This window comes from Hypanus sabinus, chromosome 25 (genome assembly GCF_030144855.1).
Source record: "Hypanus sabinus isolate sHypSab1 chromosome 25, sHypSab1.hap1, whole genome shotgun sequence".
Classification (NCBI taxonomy): domain Eukaryota; kingdom Metazoa; phylum Chordata; class Chondrichthyes; order Myliobatiformes; family Dasyatidae; genus Hypanus; species Hypanus sabinus.
In genome coordinates, this window is record NC_082730.1 from 5,081,139 (window position 1) to 5,099,894 (window position 18,756).

Here is an 18,756-nt window from a genome sequence, read left to right on the forward strand (position 1 = left end):
TTCAACTTAATGGATTGCACCTTAGGCCATTTTGTGTCTGCTTGGTCAAACGTTGGAGGAGCACTTCATTTCCACTCAGACAGTAACACATCATTGTGATCTCTGGTGATCTGTTTCGGAGGTAACCAGAGACTGGGTGTCTGATCAAAGCCACCACAGTACACTCCACACCTGGGTTTACTATCACTGACATGTGACATGAAATTTCTTGTTTTGCAGCAGTAGTACAATGTAAGACATTAACATTGCTTTCAAATTTCAAAAATTGATAAATAGTGCAAAAGGAATAGGGTGGTGGTGTTCATGGGTTCTTGGACTGTTCAGAAATACGATGGCGGAGGGGAAGAAGCTGTTCCTGAGCTGTTAAGTTTTCAGGCTCCTACACCACGTCCTTGATGGTGGTAACAAGAAGAGGGCATGTTCTGGATGTTGCGTCCTTAGTGATGGATGCTGCCTTCCTGAGGCACCTCCTCTCTGGTGGGGAGGATTGGAGCTGGTTGACACTAACAACCCTCTGTGGCCTCTTGGTTATAGTTAGTGATAATTCTCTCTCTCTGATTATGGTTAGTGATATCACTCTATCTCCGGTTATGGTTAGTTATATCACTCTATCTCCGGTTATGGTTAGTGATATCACTGTCTCTGATTATGGTTAGTGATATCACTCTATCTCTGATAATGGTTAGTGATATCACTCTGTCTCCAGTTATGGTTAGTGATATTGCTGTATCTCTGATTATAGTTAGTGATATCACTCTAACTCTGATTATAGTTAGTGATATCACTCTATCTCTGATTATAGTTAGTGATATCACTCTATCTCCAACTATGGTTAGTGATATCGCTCTATCTCTGATTATAGTTAGTGATATCGCTGTATCTCTGATTATGGTTAGTGATATCGCTCTATCTCTGGTTATAGTTAGTGATATCACTCTATCTCCAACTATGGTTAGTGATATCGCTCTATCTCTGATTATAGTTAGTGATATCGCTGTATCTCTGATTATGGTTAGTGATATCGCTCTATCTCTGGTTATAGTTAGTGATATCACTCTATCTCCAACTATGGTTAGTGATATCGCTCTATCTCTGATTATAGTTAGTGATATCGCTGTATCTCTGATTATAGTTAGTGATATCGCTGTATCTCTGATTATGGTTAGTGATATCACTCTGTCTCTGACTATAACTGCAGAGAGGCTGTGGAGCCCCTGTCGGTTCAGTGTTAGAGGGAAATGGGGCTGCTCACACCTTGACAATATACCACTCACCCAGAGTTCCTCTGTAATGTAGCTGTCTGGGGTAGGGTTGTGCATCACATCACTCAGTTCCGTGCACCCTGATGTTAACCAGCCTGTGAATGTGCTGAATCAGCAGATCCTGCCATGCTGAGTCAGCTGAACTCCCCTTCGATCCTGTCCTAATGCCATTAGTGGACCCACCACAGGGGCAGCACCTGTACTGCAAGGCAAACTGCCAGCTCAGTGTGTATCTGCAGAGAGGAACTGTCACAGTCATAGAGAACTGGAGACCCTACACACAGGAACTGTCAGTCATAAAGTCATACAAGTGCTCCCTGCGGACCTAGGTGCCCAGCTAATCTAGTCCCATTTCCCTGCATTTGGCCCATATCCCTCTGAACCTTCCCTATCAATGCACTTGTACAAATTCTTTTAAATATTGTTAAAGTCCCTGCCTCAACCACATCATCGGGCAGCTCATTTCATATATGGACCACCCTCTGGATGAAAACATTGCCCCCCGGGTCCCTATGCAATCTCTCATCCCTCAGCCTAAACTGTACCCTTATCCTGAGAGAAGGACTGAAATAGACCGCAGAAGGTGCTAACCTGTAGTATTCAGTTTCATTTATTTGTTTATTCCTTCATGTTATTACTTGTTTTCTGTGTTTACGCAGTTTGGCTTCTCTTGTACATTGGTTGTTAGTCAACCTTTGCGTGTAGTGTCTATTGATTCTGTTGTGTTTCTCTGTTCCACTGTGAATCTCTGTAGTATATGCTGGACTTAAATGTACTTTGATAATAAATTTACTTTGAACATAGCAGATTATTTTTAATCTTTTGCACAGTCCTGCTGCTGCAAAACAACAAATTTCATTACTTACGTCAGTGATAATAAACCAGGTTCTGATCCCAATTATTCCGTCTATCTCAGCCCCTCGTGATTTTATACACCACTCTAAGGTCACCTCTCATTCCTCTACATTCCCAGGAATAAAGTTCTGTTCAAGATCTCCCTATAACTCAAGCCTTCAAGTCCTGACAAATTTCTCGTATTCAGAGGGAGTGACAGTACAATTGTGTCAAGTAATTAACTTCTCAGGGTGTGAAGAATCTGTAAAACTGGAGATGTCAATGCATCATTTTCATCTGGTATGGGAGGGGGTGGCGCTACTGCACAGGATTGAAATGAGCTGCAGAGAGTTGTAAACTCAACCAGCTCCATCATGGGCACTAGCCTCCGTAGTATCCAGGACATCTTCAAGGAGTGATACCCCAGAAAAGTGACGTCCATCATTAACGAATCCCAGCACCCAGGGCGTACCCTCTTCTCATTGCAACCATCAGGAGGGAGGTACAGGAGCCTGAAGGCACACAGTCAATGATTCAGGAACAGCTTCTTCCCCTCTGCCATCTGATTTCTGAATGGAAATTGAACCCATGAACACTACCTCACTACTTTTTTATTTCTGTTTTTGCACTACATGTTTAACTGTTCAATATGTATAAAATATTATCTGTGAATCAGTTTTGCTTTCTCTCTATTATGTATTTTAATGTACTGATGCCACAAAATTAAATTTCACGGCATAAGCTGGTGATACTAAACCTGATTCTGATTTGAATTTCCCTCTGTAAGAATGAACCCAAATTTCTCTTTACACTACAACAGGGGTTGTAAGGTTGACCTTGATCAGTTTAAAAGCCGGCACTCGTTGCTGGTCATTTCACAGCTGTCCGGTTCTTTCGTCAGCCTGTGACTGAACTGATGGGATCATACTTCCCTGGAAACCAGAGGGCCTGGGGCTCAAAACGAGGCTGGATACCTTCAAAGTTCAACTGCAAGAGATGGCAGAAGTTCAGCCAGTGTGTACTTTTAAGACAGTCATTGATAATGAACAAGATCTAGTTGAATGGTGGGACTGGCTTCAGAGGTTGAATGGCCTACTCCTTCTTTGTGGTCTTATGTTTTCAAACGGGAGCCAGTAAGTTGGAGTTTTACTGTGAGGAAATCATTAGATTTCTCTCAGTGTTTGGCCACAGTTTGTCCTTGCATTATAATTGTTCTCTCTGGAACAAAGAAGGCAGAAAGCTGACATGTTAAAGGTTTATAAAGCCACGAGGGTCATGGTAGCGTAGCGGTAGACACAACTCTTTATAACATCAGCGATCATGCTCAATTCCTGCCACTGCATGTAAGGGCTTTGTATGTTCTCCCCGTGACCGTGTGGGTTTCTTCTGAATGCTTCAGTTTCCTCCCAAAGCCCAAAGCTGTACCATTTGGTAAGTTAATTGGTCATTGTAAATTGTCCCATCATTAGGCTAGGGTTAAATTGGGGGATTGTTGAGTGGAATGACTCAAAGGGCTGGAAGGGCCTGTTCTGCTCTGTATTGCAATGAGTAAATAGAAATGGTAGTGGTCACAGTCTTTTTCCCAAGGGAGGAGAGTCTAAACCAAGGTTTATAACTCTTACACAGACAGTGGTGGGTATTATTAAACATGGGTCCTATTGCAATGTTTAACAGTCATTTGGACAGGTAGATAAGTAGGAAAAGTTTGGAGAAATAAAGGCCAAACACAGACAAACGGGCCCAGCTCAGATAGGTAGAATGGTTGTCATGGATGACTTGGATTGAAGGGCCAGTTTCCATGCTGTCTGACTCTATATTTACATTCAAGAGCAGCATTAGATCTCATAGCTTTGGAATAGTCACCAATTTACCTCAACCAGTCAAGTCTGACCTTGGTGGAACCAATTGAACAACCCCACATTGACCAGGCTTGCAATGTTCTCTTCTGATAGCTCTTTCCCCACTGAGATTATAAAGGATTTGGCATAAATCCCCCTTAATGATGCCCAAACTCTTTCAGTTCTATTGATTCCTCAACGCTGGTCCACTCTTCTTGTAAACATGGCTCATTACTAAACATGACTAAGTGGGCTCTTATAGGAAATATCGTCGGTAATATAGTTTTTCAGTACCCGATAGCTTGCATTTCCTTTTTTCTGAAATTGCCTGCAAGCAAATGAATCTCAGTGCAGTATATGGTAACATATCTGTATTTTGATAATAAATATATTTTGAAGATTTCTTTGGCCAGGTGATGGCATGCTGTGTCGGTCAGCGAGCCGAAGAACACGTTGTTGCCACTTGAGATTCTTTCCCTCCTTTCACTAAATCACGAAGCCCTGGTGTGCTCTTGATTACAATGCAATTATCATTATGTAGAGCCAAAGCTGAGGGGAGCAGGATGTCATGCTGAGAACTTGATGCTGCTATTTATTGCAGGATTCTGCACTGATTATGGATTCAGAGGCAGGTCAGCCTGGCTCTCTGTACCTCAGCCATCTGTTTGGATCAGACTAACTTGTGTGCCCCTGCAGGAAGCTGGCATTAGTCATAGAGTGCTGCAGGCCAATCAGCCCATCTAGTCTTTGCTGAACTGTTATTCTACTGAGTCCCATCAACTTGCAGCTGGAGCATATACTCCCTTCCATATACTCAACCACACTTCTCTTAAAAATTGAAATTGAACCCATTGGCAGCACATTCTACACTTTCACCACCATCAGAGTGAAGAAGATCCTCCTCATGTTCTCCTTAAGTATTTCACCTTTCACCCTTAACCTATGATTTCTAGTTCTAGTCTCATCCAGACTCAGTGGGATAAACGTCCTGCTTGCATTTACCCATTCTATGCCATGAGTAATTCTTTCAATTCTCCCCTCATTTTCCCACACTCAGGGGAAAAAAGGCCTAACCTAGTCATCCTTTCCCTATACCTCAGGTCCTCAGGATTCAACAACATCCTTGTAAATGTTCTTTATACTCTTTCAATCTTATTGACATCTTTCCTGTAGGTAGATGACCAGAACTGCACACAATACTCCAAATTTGGCCTCACCGACATCTTATACAACTTCAACATCACATTGCTCTGGTTTATAAAGGCCCATGTGCCAAAACCTCTCTTTACAAACCCATCTACTTGTAACACCACTTTCAAGGATCTATGGGAATTATGGGCTTGTGTGCATTCTGTCAAGAGTGGGGAGCTGCTGTGAAGGTGGGGCTTGGCAGTGTAAATCGTGCTGCAGCAAATGTGTTTTTCTGTGCGATTGAGCCAATGGAGGATACTGATGGTCACAGAAAGACAATTACACACGCAGTTGCTGATGGCCGTGGTGTTAACAGGTGTCTTGCGTGAGGTTGCAGCTGAAGTACGCTGGCAATTCTGTGACTCACTGCAGCTTAACACAAGCTGCTAAAGTGATTGACAGGTCAACCTGATTGACAGGTGGACTTGGTCGTTTTTAATTAACATTAATCGTAGTGGCTCTAACAGAAATCCAATCACTTTATTGAAAACAGACTGATGCTGCCTGGTTACTGAGGGTGGAGCCTGCGCATCTGAGAACACTGTTTAAGTTTGCACAGAGTGCTTTTGATTCCTGCCTTTGACAAAGGTCAGGCCAGCTCTTCTCAGATTCAGCAGTGTACCATGGGTTTTTTCTCTGTCTTTGAATCAACTTTAACCACCTTTATGTTCTGTTGGCTCAGCCCCTTCACGCTTTCTTTGTATTCCTGCTTTATCGATTAGTTTGCTTTTAACTTGTACGTGCCTGCAGAAATTTCTGAGCCGAGACAGGGTGGGCTTGCATTAGAACCAGGTGGTCTCTCTAAGACTTTGTGTGACAGAGGTCTTGCGGGGAGGGATGGCATGGTAGCACAGTGGTCAATGCAACATTATTGCAGCACCAATGAGCCCGGTTCAATTCCCCCACTGTCTGTAAAGAGTGTGTACGTTTTCCCAGCGCAGGGTCATTGGGCTGGAGGGACCTGGTACCATACTGCAACTCTAACTAGCTCAATAAATAACTAACTAACTAAATAGATAGATAGACTAAAAAAATTGTGTTCAGCTCTGAATGATCTTTGCAGTCTAATTTCTCATGAATGAGTGTAGATTGCTGGCAGAGGTGGCTAATACAAGGGGGTATAATTTTCAGGTGATTGGAGGCAAGCAGGGGGGATGTAAGAGGTAGGTGTTAATACACAGAGAGTGGTGGGTGTATTGAATGTGCTACTAGGGTGGAGGTCAAGGCAAACGCATTAAGGACATTTAAGAAATTCTTAGGCATATGGATGATAGAAACATGGAGGGCAATACAGGAGGGAAAGATTAGCTTGATCTTGGAGTGGGCTGCAGAGCCTGTACTGTGCAGTACTGTTCTATCTTAGTATATTAAAGTATATTACCATTTCATCACTGTTACTGCATCTGCCCGAAAGCAACATGGAAGCACCTACACCAGAAGTTCAGGAGGGTGGCTCTGCCACCACATTGTCAAAGAGAGTTAGTGATAGGTGATTCGCAATGAATATTTGGCGATGGGTGCTGGTCAATGGATGGTTTACTGTGTGGCTGACATGGATGGTAGTCAGTGGACGGTTTTCTGGGCAGTTGGCATGGGTGGTGGTTAATGGATGGTTTGCTGGGCGGTTGGCATGGGTAGTTGCCAAAGGATGGTGGTTGATAATGGGTTGTGGTCAATGCATGGTTTGCTGGGCAATAGGCAGTTGGTGATGATCAATGGCGAAGGGCCATATCCACTAATTTTGCTGGTGACACCTACTTAAGGACAGTGAATATGACTACTTCAATACAACAAGGGGAGATCTGTCTGCAGTAATCTCTGAGAAATGGCCTGTGTAGCTCCCGGCTGTTTCACCTGCTTGTTGGGTAATGCACTGTGTCTGACAGTAAGTCCGCCTCCAGATCAATCCTCTCTGTCCATGCCAACAGCTCCATTTGCAACTTAGCACTAATGGCTATGACTGTATCTTGCTCCTCACTGTCAGTCTGATAAATCAACTTACGGTGAAGAGGGGGGTGGCAGCACTGTGGCGACTCACATGTCGCGTTTTATTCTTCAGTCAAATTACATCCAGGAAGATAGTTGCACCTTTTGAGCCGGCCGGGATGTGGATTCGACGTTGAGAGTCGAAATTTACGCTGACTGTGCAGTATCAGGTGATGCTGCTCCTCAGCACAAGAGGCTCCTGAGAATATATTAACAAAAGAAAGATAAAGTTCTGTAGCTAATTTGATTAAAAATAGAAAGAGTAATCCTTTAGAGCCAGTGATTATTCTTGGATCCTCGGGAATTATTCATCAGATCAGCTAAAATCTCTGAGGTGATTACTGCAAGAGGTGCAATGATTGATTTAAATTTTGAAAGTGTTGTGTAATTATTTTAGTTTGCTGGTTCTAATTTTGAATCCTCCAAATGGTGATAGTTTGATTGAAGTGTCCCACTTGAAGCTTGTTCAAACCGTCAGTGATTGTAAGTGCATTACAATGCTGTATTGTGTTGTGATCTTGTACTGCCAAACTATTTCAACTGACCAAAGGGAGATTTGTTTATTAATGTGCAAGTATTTAACAACAACCAGCTCCCCAGATTCCCAGCAGAGGGAAGGCATTTGCCTCCATCTCATTCCTGGCACAAATGTACAGAAAATGTTACTGATTGCATCTCTTTGACAAAACACGTTCAGGTTGACTCTTTTGATTTGATGAATGGTGTAATATCCACCTTGTAATACATAATAAGCACAATCTATTATGATAAAACATGTCTCTATCAGGATTTGCAGCAGACTCTTGCTCAGAAGGCTGTGTGGTTCATTCAAATGACCGGATTAACTCCCCATAACAAGGGTTCTCATTCTGGGCTATTTCCTCAGCATCCGTAGCTCGCTGTACCTGGACAGCGCTGCGGTCAGTTTTAGGATCAAGCCGTGTACAGAGAAAAACCTCTTGTCTATTCAGGAGGGCATCTGTTTCACTTGAAAGGGGTACATGTGAATCCAATGCACTCTAAACAGCAGCAAGCTATGTAAAGCTGAGGAATAGGCATTAGGATCATAGAGAAGTACAGCACAGAAACAGGCACTTTGGCCCATCTAGTCCATGCAAAAACCTTTTAAACTACCTACTTCCTGAGCTCTCCTTATCACTATCATCCATGTACCTATCTAAACATTGCTTAATGGTTGAAATCGAGCCTGCGTGCACCACTTGTGCTGCCAACTCTTTCCACTCCCTTATGAAGCTGTGAGTGAAGAAGTTTTTCCTCATGTTCCCATTGAACTTGAGCCCATGACCTTCGGTTGTAGTCCCACCCAACCTCAGCAAAAAAAAAGCATCTACCCCATCTATATCCCTCAGATTTCTGTATGCCTCTATCAAATTTCCTCTCAGTCGACATTCTAAGGAATAAGGTCCTAACCTACTCAGTCTTTCCTTATAACTCAGGTCCTCCAGACCCGGCAAAATCCTTGTAAATTTTCTCTGTGTTCTTTCAAACTTGTGAAAGCCTACATGCCAAAAGCTTTCTACCTGTGATACTACTTTCAGTGAATTATAGAATTAGCTGCCTATTCCTCAAATGTTTCATAAAGCAATAAGCATTCTTGCTAGTGGTATAATTAGTTACTGCTAGTTACGCTGCTGGCAGTGAAGGCCCTCCATGTCTGGTGGTGTTCAGGACTTCCTTTATCGAGTCAGTCGCTCAGCTTTCACTACTGTCAGCCATGCAAGTTGCAGGTGGAGGCTCAGGAACACCGTCACACTCAGATGTAGAAGGATTCTTCATTGCTGATTCTGTAATAATTTACCAGCCAGAGTTGTTAATCCTGAGCTGAACTCCTGAACCTGAAGGACTAGTGAATCACTCTTCGTCGTCTTGACCTGTTTGACCCTACAAAGAGCCAAAGCATAAAGTCCTGACTCTGGCCAACACAGCTCTTCAGGTCATCGAGGCACGCAAGCCTCTAAACCTATGACAAGGTTGTGGTCCTCTTGGAGGTGATGGTAGTATAACAGCAGTCAACCTCTGCTTCCACAGGTGATATGTTGGTGATGGTTGTTCAGAAACTTCTTCAAGCTGGCCTGGTTGAAATCTCCCACAATGTTAGGGAAGGTATCCCTGTGTGCTGCTTCATGATTGCTGATCACAGAGGTCAGCTCTGACGTTGGTCAGAGATGGATGACAGTAGACAACCCTCTCGCTGGTAAAATGGCAGAGATATTAAACCCGGTTCTGGTTCTGAATCAGATACTCTCTGAGCTCTCTAGGCATAATCGTGCATTGTTCAGAAGCGGTATCTTCCCTGATGTTGATTTTCCAGCTTTGGAATGACTGATTATGAAACAGTTTAGTGAACGGTGTACCAACCTTCCATTAACAGCTCTTGGTGTTTTATCTCTGTGTTCCTAATTTACAGAAGTTATTCTGTGTGCGTGAGAGCACCTCACGAGAGGAGGAGGTGGCAGAGGCTCAAGGGATCTGGGTGGCCGGGGTCAGAGAGCGGCATGTTGCTTGTAAGGCTGGGGAGCATTAGTGAGGAAAAGCTTCTCCTTCCCAGTGGAGATGTATTAACAGGGACTTGGGACCATCACCAACACTCCAAGCCCGAACCATTGGACGTGACTACATCCCCTTTCCTGAACAAAGACCAAGCCTTTATCCAGTGTGAGTGAGCCAGGGATTCCAGGAACATTTCAGAGGTGGGGGGGGGGGGTGTGGGAAGAGAGAGGGATCCATGGGTGGGTTGGGGAGAGGGTGAGGATGAGAGTGGAGGATATGAAGCCTGAAATTGATAGTGGGATTTTAGCTGACGCCCAGAGAAGCAAGTTAATGTGATTAGCCCAGTAGTGGGTCAGAGATTTGGCCTCATGTTGAGTGGTTGAGATCAAGGTATGCTGAGTGCTTCAGGGAGAGGGCTGGAGTCATTTACATCTCGGTTGACCCTGATGATGAAACAGCCCATTTTCTCTTACTTCTGGTATGGATGAGCAATAATTTCCTAAAACTGAGCAAAGATAAAACTGAAATGATTTGAGCTGGTTGCAAAGCCAAAAGCAATAAACTTCTTGACAAACGAGAACTTGGCTCCCTCTGCAAAATCAGAAGTAATAAACCTGGGAGTCATACTTGATTCAGATTTGAAGTTTAAATCCCACATAAAGAAAGTGACCAAAGCAGCATTTCTACACTTAGAAACATTGCAAATGTACACCCGTTTCTGTCTTGAGAAACAAATTCACACCCTTAAATCAAATAGACTAGATTACTGGATTGTGCTTTGGAGACCTCCCCCCGGATTTGCCTTGCACACTCCGAAGTCCTAATGTAGCAACAGAAGGGTGTCATGTGTGCAAGGCCTGGCCTGTTGGTGCACACCATGTCCATAGTCTGTCACCTCTACGGTGCATCCTGCCCAGAGGGTTCCTGCACTGAGATTGTTCCGTGGTTTGTTCAATTGCTAAAGCAATAAAGATCTCAATTTCATGATATAAAATTTTAATTGAAGATGTCTATGAAATTGGTTGAAATTTCTTGTTGAACTTTTGATACTAATAAAGGTTCTACTAAGTTAAGTGATTCCCATGTTGATGATTGCCACATTTTTAATATCGCTTGTAATTAATTTTATTTCAGTTATACCTGGTGTTAATCAAACTCAAGAATCTCGAGTGGCAGCAGGCAGTCTACAGGGCTCAATAGAATGATTACATTTCGTCTTCTCCCCAGTGATAGCCTTTTCTCTAACCCCTCCGCCCATCCTAACCCTGCCTTCATTATCTCTGTCTCAGATTTAGGGACTCATCCACCTCCCTCAGAGACTTGCTCTTTATTTCTCCTTTCCTCCTTTTTTCTCATTCTCTCTCTCTCTCCCTCCCTCCTTCCCTTCCTCCCTCCCTCCCTCCCTCCCTTCCTCCCTCCCTCCCTCCCTTCCTCCCTCCCTCTCCCTCTCTCTCTCTCTCTCTCTCTCCCTCTCCCTCCCTCTCTCTCTCTCTCCCTCTCTCCCTCTTTTCTCACTTACTCCCGTACCGAGATTGCATTTCTCCCGAGAGATTCTGAAGGTTAATTCTGAAGTCCTGAAGTGTTTGTTGCACTATCAGTCTTATTGGTAAATTAATGAGTAGGTTCAATATTCTCACATATACCAAAGTACAGAGAAAAACTGTTCTGCATGTCATCCAAGCAGATCAATTTATTACACAGTTCATTTGCTGGCTACGTGCTGTGTGATATGATGTAGCTGTTCATGGTCGTTCCATGACCATGACTGTTCTTGGCAAGTTTTTCTCTGGAAGTGGTTTGCCATTGCTGCCTTCTGGGCAGTGTCTTTGCAAAAGGGTGACCTGCAGGCTAGTGGAAGGAAAAAGTGCCATACACCTCCTCTGGTAAAGTCGTGTATCTACCCCCTCCAGTGATCTGCTGAATGGAAAATATTATAAAAGATAGAGGATTCAGCCCAGTATATCACAGGTAAAGCACTCCTAACCATTGAGCACATCTACGTGAAACACTGTCATGGGAAAGCAGCATCCACCATCAAAGATCCTCACCGCCCCTGAGGTCCTGCTCTCTTCCCGCTGCTGCCAAGACCCTCAGGATTCACACTGCCAGGTTCAGGAACAGTTACTACCCATCAACCATTTGGCTGTTGAACAAAAGGGAATAACCGCTCACCGGCCCATCCATTGAAATGTTCCCACAACCAATGACCTCACTTTAAGGACTCTTCATCGCATTGTTTCTTGTTTTCATTACTTATTGCTATTTATTTGTATTTGTATTTGCGCAGTTTGTTGTCTACTGCACTCCGGTTGATCTTCCATCAATCCTGTTACAGTCACTGTTCTATAGATTTGCTGAGTGCCCACAGGAAAATGAATCTCAGGGTTGTGTATGGTGATGTATATGTATGCTGATAACAAGACTTACTTTGAACTTTGAACCCTGCCGCCCCTTAGTGTGTTGGTGAAAGCAATAACAGAGTGCAGAATGAAATGTTGCAGTTATTGAGAAAATGCAGCACATTCTCAGTGAATGGGAGTTGAATCCCAATTCTCCTCCTTTCTCTGACCACTCTTCCAGGTTACATCTGTGATCCAGAAATGGATTCCATCCCTGTCGGTGAATCTGTCCCAGGAAACCAGCTCAGGAGGATCTCACCTCAGGGGAAGGCGAGTAAGATTGAGCAGAGGAAGAAATGGCTGGGAAGGGTCTGGAGCATCAGCGAAACCAATCAAAGAGCCTCCACACAGTGCAGGTGGTGGAGACAGCTGTGATAAGAGGAGTTTTTTTTAGGAGAGGGGCAAAGGGAGAACGACCACGGTGGGAGGCGTCCTTCATTATGTTAGCTCCTTTCCCGAGAGAGCAAGTGTAGACAAGAGTTCATTTGAGGAAACTGGGTGCAGAGACGTGCTAAGCATCCACAGCTCTGTAGGCTTTTGAATTCAAAGGCGAAGCAGCTTACTTGGAGAAATTTTTAAATATGTCATATTGGAATGTTAATCACAATATGAATTTGAGAGAATTTGGGAGTTGTTTGATGTCACTGAGTGAACATTCACTCTGCATTTACTCCCATTCTCCTTTGCTCCAGGTTCGTGTGGACGGCCCATTTCAGGGAGATTCTCACTACGAGACGGTGCAGGTGATGGCAGACGGCAGTGCAATTCTCAGGGACATGGGTTTCTCCACAGACCTGCAGTATTTGTACATCATGTCCGAACGGCAGGTAAGTGACCTGTTTTGTCGGGACCACCAGGACCGCCATCTCCCTACAGATTTGGTTTTGCTAATGCTGATTATGCACACGCTGCCAAGTATTGATCAGACGTATACAGGCCTGTGCAGGGGCCTTCACAAAAGAGTGATGGAAAGCATCTAACAAAGCACTGGAAAGTGGGACGTTAGTTAGTCTGATTGCCATGGATATGGGTTTGCAGTCATGACTCAACTGTGCAAACCAAATAGACCCGCTTTGTAAATGATGCCTCTCGCTCCCTCGTTAGTGTGAGAGAGAGAGAGAGAGACTGTGGCTTTCCAAAGTGCTGGGTTATGGACTGAATCATCGTCTCGTTGGGGGCTTTGCTATTGCTTGCCTAGGGGTGGTTGGGGGTGGGGTTCTGATGCCTCTTGCTGGAACAACTGGGGGGAGGGGGATAGATGCTTTGCTGCTGCTTGTGCGTGGGAGGGGGGATGGGGGCTTTGGTTTCCAACATTTTCCGGTCACTCATTCTTCAGGGTTTTGTCTCTGTTTGGTGGATGTCTGTGAAGAGTAGGAATTTCAGGTTGTATACTATATATTCTCTGATATTAACTGGAGCCATCGACCCAGTGAGCCTTACCCACTGGCATGGCCCAGTATCTCTAATTGCAATGAGCAATGAAGTCTACCCCTGTGTGTCTGCTTCCAGGCGTTAGAAGACCCCGTGTTACTACTAGCCAGTGAGATCATGTGATAAAGTGTCTCTCAGGGTAAAATAGGGGTTTTGTGAGAGGTAAGATGAGGCTATGACTGTATGCGAGAGGGGGCAGCTGCTGAGGAGTTTTGATAAGGTGGTGGAACACTCTGCCCGGGTGCTGGTAGGGACATTTAAGGGATTCTTAGACTAGCACATGGATGAAAGAAAAATGGATGGCCTTTACTGTGCTGTAGTTCTCTTTGTTCTGGGGTAAATCAATCTCATGGAGTGATTCCAATAAAGCAAGTCTCCACAAGGAACGACACTGACGAATGTAAGAAAACATGGCTTCACAGACCTGCCCTGCTCATTAAACCTTCCAGCCTGGCGAGGCTATTGGAATTTGATCCATCAGTTTGCTTCGTGCTGTCAGTGAAGCAAACAGAGGTGCCTCGTGTCCTGCATGCTCACAGGTGGACCGGGAACCAGGGCTTCCTGCCACCAGCGTACCCCTCCAGCCAGTGCCAGCTTGTCCTGTCAGCGGCTCTGGGCATGGCTGCTGTAAGTGACATAATTATCTGTCTGCAGGGACTGGGGTGAGTTGTATGGCTCCCTCTTGCCTAAGTGATTGATAGAAGACCCACCCAGAAGGCTGATGAGTCTCATTTACTGCAGCTACAGTACTCCACAGTGTGATCTTCTTACAGTACTGACAGTCCAGTGCTGTGATAGGACGGACACTTCTCCTGTTAAAGATCGTCACTCAAGTCCTTAGTAGACTTTGGCTGATGAACCTCTGGAAGCTGATGTGAAATATTTAATGTGTTGGTTGAGTGATCATGTGGTGGGGGTGGAACTGGCACAGAGCAAATTAAACCTAGTGTACATTACGTATGATCATATTTAATGATGGGATAAGTTTAAGTGGCCAAGTGGCCAACTCCTACTCCAATTTTTCTGGCATCTTCTGAACAATTGTTGTATGGGAACACTTTGGATATACAGTGGATTCCAGTTAATTGGGCAGTCGGTTAATCGGGACAGCCTCTTATTTGGGACAACTCTTAAAGAACAAATTGAGAAAATAGTTGGGATTTCCATTCCCTCCATTTGTTTGAGACACTATGCCACTTAATTAAATCAGGAGATTGTTGGTGAAGAGTTTCTAACCAGCGTTCGTCACGTGCACTTGTGTGGTCATTAGCCACAACACCGTGTTTAGAGCAGACGGTTCTGAAATGGCGTCGGTTGTGTGTGTTTGTGCTCAAAAAGCAGTGGTGTTTGTCACTGATAGTTAGCGAGAAATAACCAGTAGGACAATTCAGAGCTCACCATGGTTTCAAGCATTCGGGTTTGGAGATGCCAGAAACGGCCGGACATGAAAATGAAGCGATTTCATTACCTCAACAAGTTAGGCACTATGAAAAATTTGAAGGTATCAACAGCCACCTCAATGTTGTCTTTAGTCTCCATCAGACACTTAGCTGTCATCTGTGGCTGTAAATAGCTGCTTGCATGTGACAGTGCCACACACCAATACACTGCTTTAGCAGGTGAGGTTAAACCAGGTGAGGGTGTCATACTGTGGTGAGCTAGGGACATTCCTGTCCTGTCAAAGTCATAAAAGGACGGTCCTACCAACAGCAGAGCACAATAAAGGGAATGAGCTGTACAACAGCTCCAGAACATCAAGTTAAGCATTGAAAAAACTGAGTTTATGTAACTGACCCACAAGGTCTGGCTACATAATGAACAATGATACATCACAGTACAGTAGGCAGTCTAATCACAAACAAGAGAAAATCCATAGATGCTGGAAATCCGAGCAACACACACACACAACATCCTGGAGGAACTCGGCAGGTCAGGCTGCATCTATAGAAAAGAGTACAGTCGATGTTTCGGGCCAAGGGTTGACTGTACTCTTTTCCGTTGATGCTGCCTGGCTTGCTGAGGGCCTCCAGCGTTTTGTGTGTGTTGCTTGGTCGGTCATCTGGATCTTCTTCTCCAGGGTGAACTGTCAAATATAGAGGGAAGAGATTTGAGGTGAGAGGGGGAAAGTTTAAAGGAGATGCATGGAGTAAGTGTTTTTTATACAGAGAGTGTGGTGGGTGCCTAGAACCAACTCCCAGGACGGTTGTGAAAACATTTAAGTGGCACTTAGACAGACACGTAAACAGGAAAGGGAGGGATTTCGAAAGGCAGATGAGATTTATTTAATTTGGTCCTATGGTCAGCACAGACATTATGGAAGAGTCTCCTCTAGTGAGCCGAGTGCAACACGGTGAGGACTGTTTGGAGATCAGTGACATTGCAGAATCAGAAAGTCTCTTCTCCTGAGCTCAGACACAATGACTCAGCAAGCTTTCACCTAAACCAAGGGTTCCCAACCCTTTTTATGCTAACTGTGGGATCCATGGACCCCAGTTTGGGATCCCCTGAGCTAAATCATTGCAGCCTACAACCCAAGTAAGGAATCCTCTGTTTGGCATCAAACAGCCCAGAAATATTTATCCATTGACGCTCGATCTATGTTGTTCTGTTTTCTGTTTGCTTCAAAAGTTTATTGTTAAGATATCGAGAGTGATTCAACAACTGAAGCATATTCTGACGTTGGTTCTCACGTGTTTCCAATAATGAAGTTTGATTAGAATCAACCTTATTTATATTTACATACATTGTAACTTTTCTTGTTATTTCTTTTCGAAATTGAAAGCATATGACTGGAGCAGCTGTTTATTTTAGTAAATCATTCCCGTCAAATGGTAGTGAACTTGCTTCAGGCTCGTGAATATATCGGCAGGTCTCCTGCAGAGATGTGGCTGCTCCCCATTTCAACCGAAGTCTCTTCACCCTCATTAACGTCCTCTGGACTGCCCTGTCTCCCATCATCACTCCCACTCCAGAGAATTGAAGCTGTGCCAGCAGGAAGTTGCTGTGTCAAGAAACAAGATACAAAACTAATGGCCCTGAACTTATAGCCAAAGGCAAGCCTAGTGCAGCTTAATGTTTATAGTGCTGGTAGGTGAGGCTGAAACTCCACTCACAAAATAAAGTCCCTTTGCCCCAGCTTTATCAGACTGTCAAGCCTATCAATGATTTTAAATGTTTTTGGATAAATGTTCATTAACTATTACAACAATAACAAATGTAAAATTATTAAAATTAAATATTAAGTTACTTAAAATGATTTTGTTCGACTAATCAGGGTTGTTGGCCCTGAGGTGAATCCTTGAATCGGGAGGACCGCTGGACCACACTTCGTCTGGCCTCTGCCCTTTGACCTGTCTGGCATGGCCGACCCTACCAAGAACCAAAGCTTAAAGCCCTGACTCCAGCTGACATAGCTCTCTGGGTCATTGAGGCACGCAAACCTCCAAACCATGAGAAGGTTGTGGTCCTCTTGGAGGAGGCACAGAGAGAATGGAAAGTCTGCTGCTGTTCTGTTGACTTAATCAGACAGACCCTGAAATAAACACGAACCTTCCCGCCACTCAGCGTTATACCAAACCTCCCCGTGACCAGTGAAAACTGAGTTAGTTTCTTTGACACACTTCTCAGCTCCCCTCAACCGTCTCTGAACCCCCAGACCCAGCGTTGGTGTCAGAAAGCCGTGGTTAGACAGGTATCTGTGCCAGCCTCTCCTCCATCACCCTGTACCGACCAACTCCCTTCTACTTCTTCAGTCTGGACGAAAGGTTTTGACCCACAACATCAACTATCCATTCCCTTCCATAGATGCTGCCTGACCTGCTGAGTTCCTCAGCATCTCATTGATTTATGTTCCTAACTTCCAGTTTTGGTGAGTGATCACCCCTTCACTCATGTTTAATTTTCTTTTACATTCAGTGCCTGATCCAGCAGCTCCTCCACATCTGCAGCCCAACTTGTGACAACTTGCAGAGCAGATCTCCCCCTTTCCTGTGCCGCTCATAATTCTCTGGACAGCGTCTGCCATGCACAAGTCCTCCCCGCATCTGGAAATACTCATTCAGATTCCTGTTTTCACGGGAAGTGGATCACACAGTCCTGTCATCAGTCTTCTGAAGCAGTCTGACACATCCTTCGATCTTAAGAGTCCACTTCTGTACTGTTGAAGTCTGTTGTGTGTCAGTGCCTCTCTCCCAAAGTCACTCCTCCTTCCACTTCTATCAAGTGTGGTATCTGTAGAGGGGAGAAATCATCAAGGAAAATTAATTGGAAAAGCTTTCAATATTTTAATTAAACCTCAATTTCTCAAGTGTCAGTTCCGAGTAATTTAACCTTTTTTGATAAGAAAAATCTAAATGTAATCTTCAGCTTCTGGCTGTCTGGATGCGATCCAACTGCATGGCTCAATTTTTGAGAAATTTGCATTAAGATGAGATAATTGTTTGTGTGTTAATCATTGAGTTTAAATGTCCTGAAGAGAGTCGCACTGGCTGATGACGGAACCTGGTGTCACAAGACTGGAACAGGGAGTGGGGGGTAGGGGTGGGGGGAGGAGGCAACATTTCTTTACTTGGAGTGCTGTGAATCTTGGAAAATCAGATGAAGTGGTATTCAGTAGCTGAACATATCTAAGGCTAGGATTAGGGGTGGCCATCAGGCAGAAAAGAGCACTTGAGATCATTGCAATTTGCCTGTAGCCACCATAGGTCAATGGCAGACGCAGTCTCAATGGCGTTCCCCATGTCATAAACACCTACGTCAGGATGCTGTTCATCGACTATAGCTCAGCATTTAATACCATCATTCCCACAATCCTGATTGAGAAGTTACAGAACTTGGGCCTCTGTACCTTCCTCTAGAATTGGATCCTCGACTTCCTAACTGGAAGACCACGATCTGTGCGGATTGGTGATAACATCTCCTCATCACTGACAATCATCACTGGTGCACCTCAGGGGTGTGTGCTTAGCCCACTGCTCTATACTCTGTATACACGTGACGATGTGGCTAGGCATAGCTCAAGTACCATCTACAAACTTGCTGATGATACAACCATTGTTGGTAGAACCTCAGGTGGTGACAAGAGGGCATACAGGACTGAGATATGCCAACTAGTGGAATGGTGCCGCAGCAACAACCTGGCACTCAACGTCTGTAAGACAGAAGAGCTGATTGTGGACTTCAGGAAGGGTAAGACAAAGGAACATGTATCGATCCTCATGGAGGGATCAGAAGTGGAGAGAGTGAGTAGCTTCAAGTTCCTGGGTGTCAAGATCTCTGAAAATCTAACCTGGTCCCAACATATTG

General features: G+C 44.4%; 1 protein-coding gene across 2 annotated transcripts in view; it reads left to right on the plus strand.

Annotated features, from left to right (window-relative positions):
* LOC132380944 (plexin-A2-like) overlaps positions 1-18,756 on the plus strand; it is a 570,948-nt gene that overhangs the window by 209,933 nt on the left and 342,259 nt on the right. For both annotated transcript variants that reach the window (XM_059949929.1, XM_059949928.1), the window contains exon 4: positions 12,714-12,848. In XM_059949929.1, the coding sequence (XP_059805912.1) occupies positions 12,714-12,848 (135 nt within the window). The remainder of the gene's footprint in view (positions 1-12,713; positions 12,849-18,756) is intronic.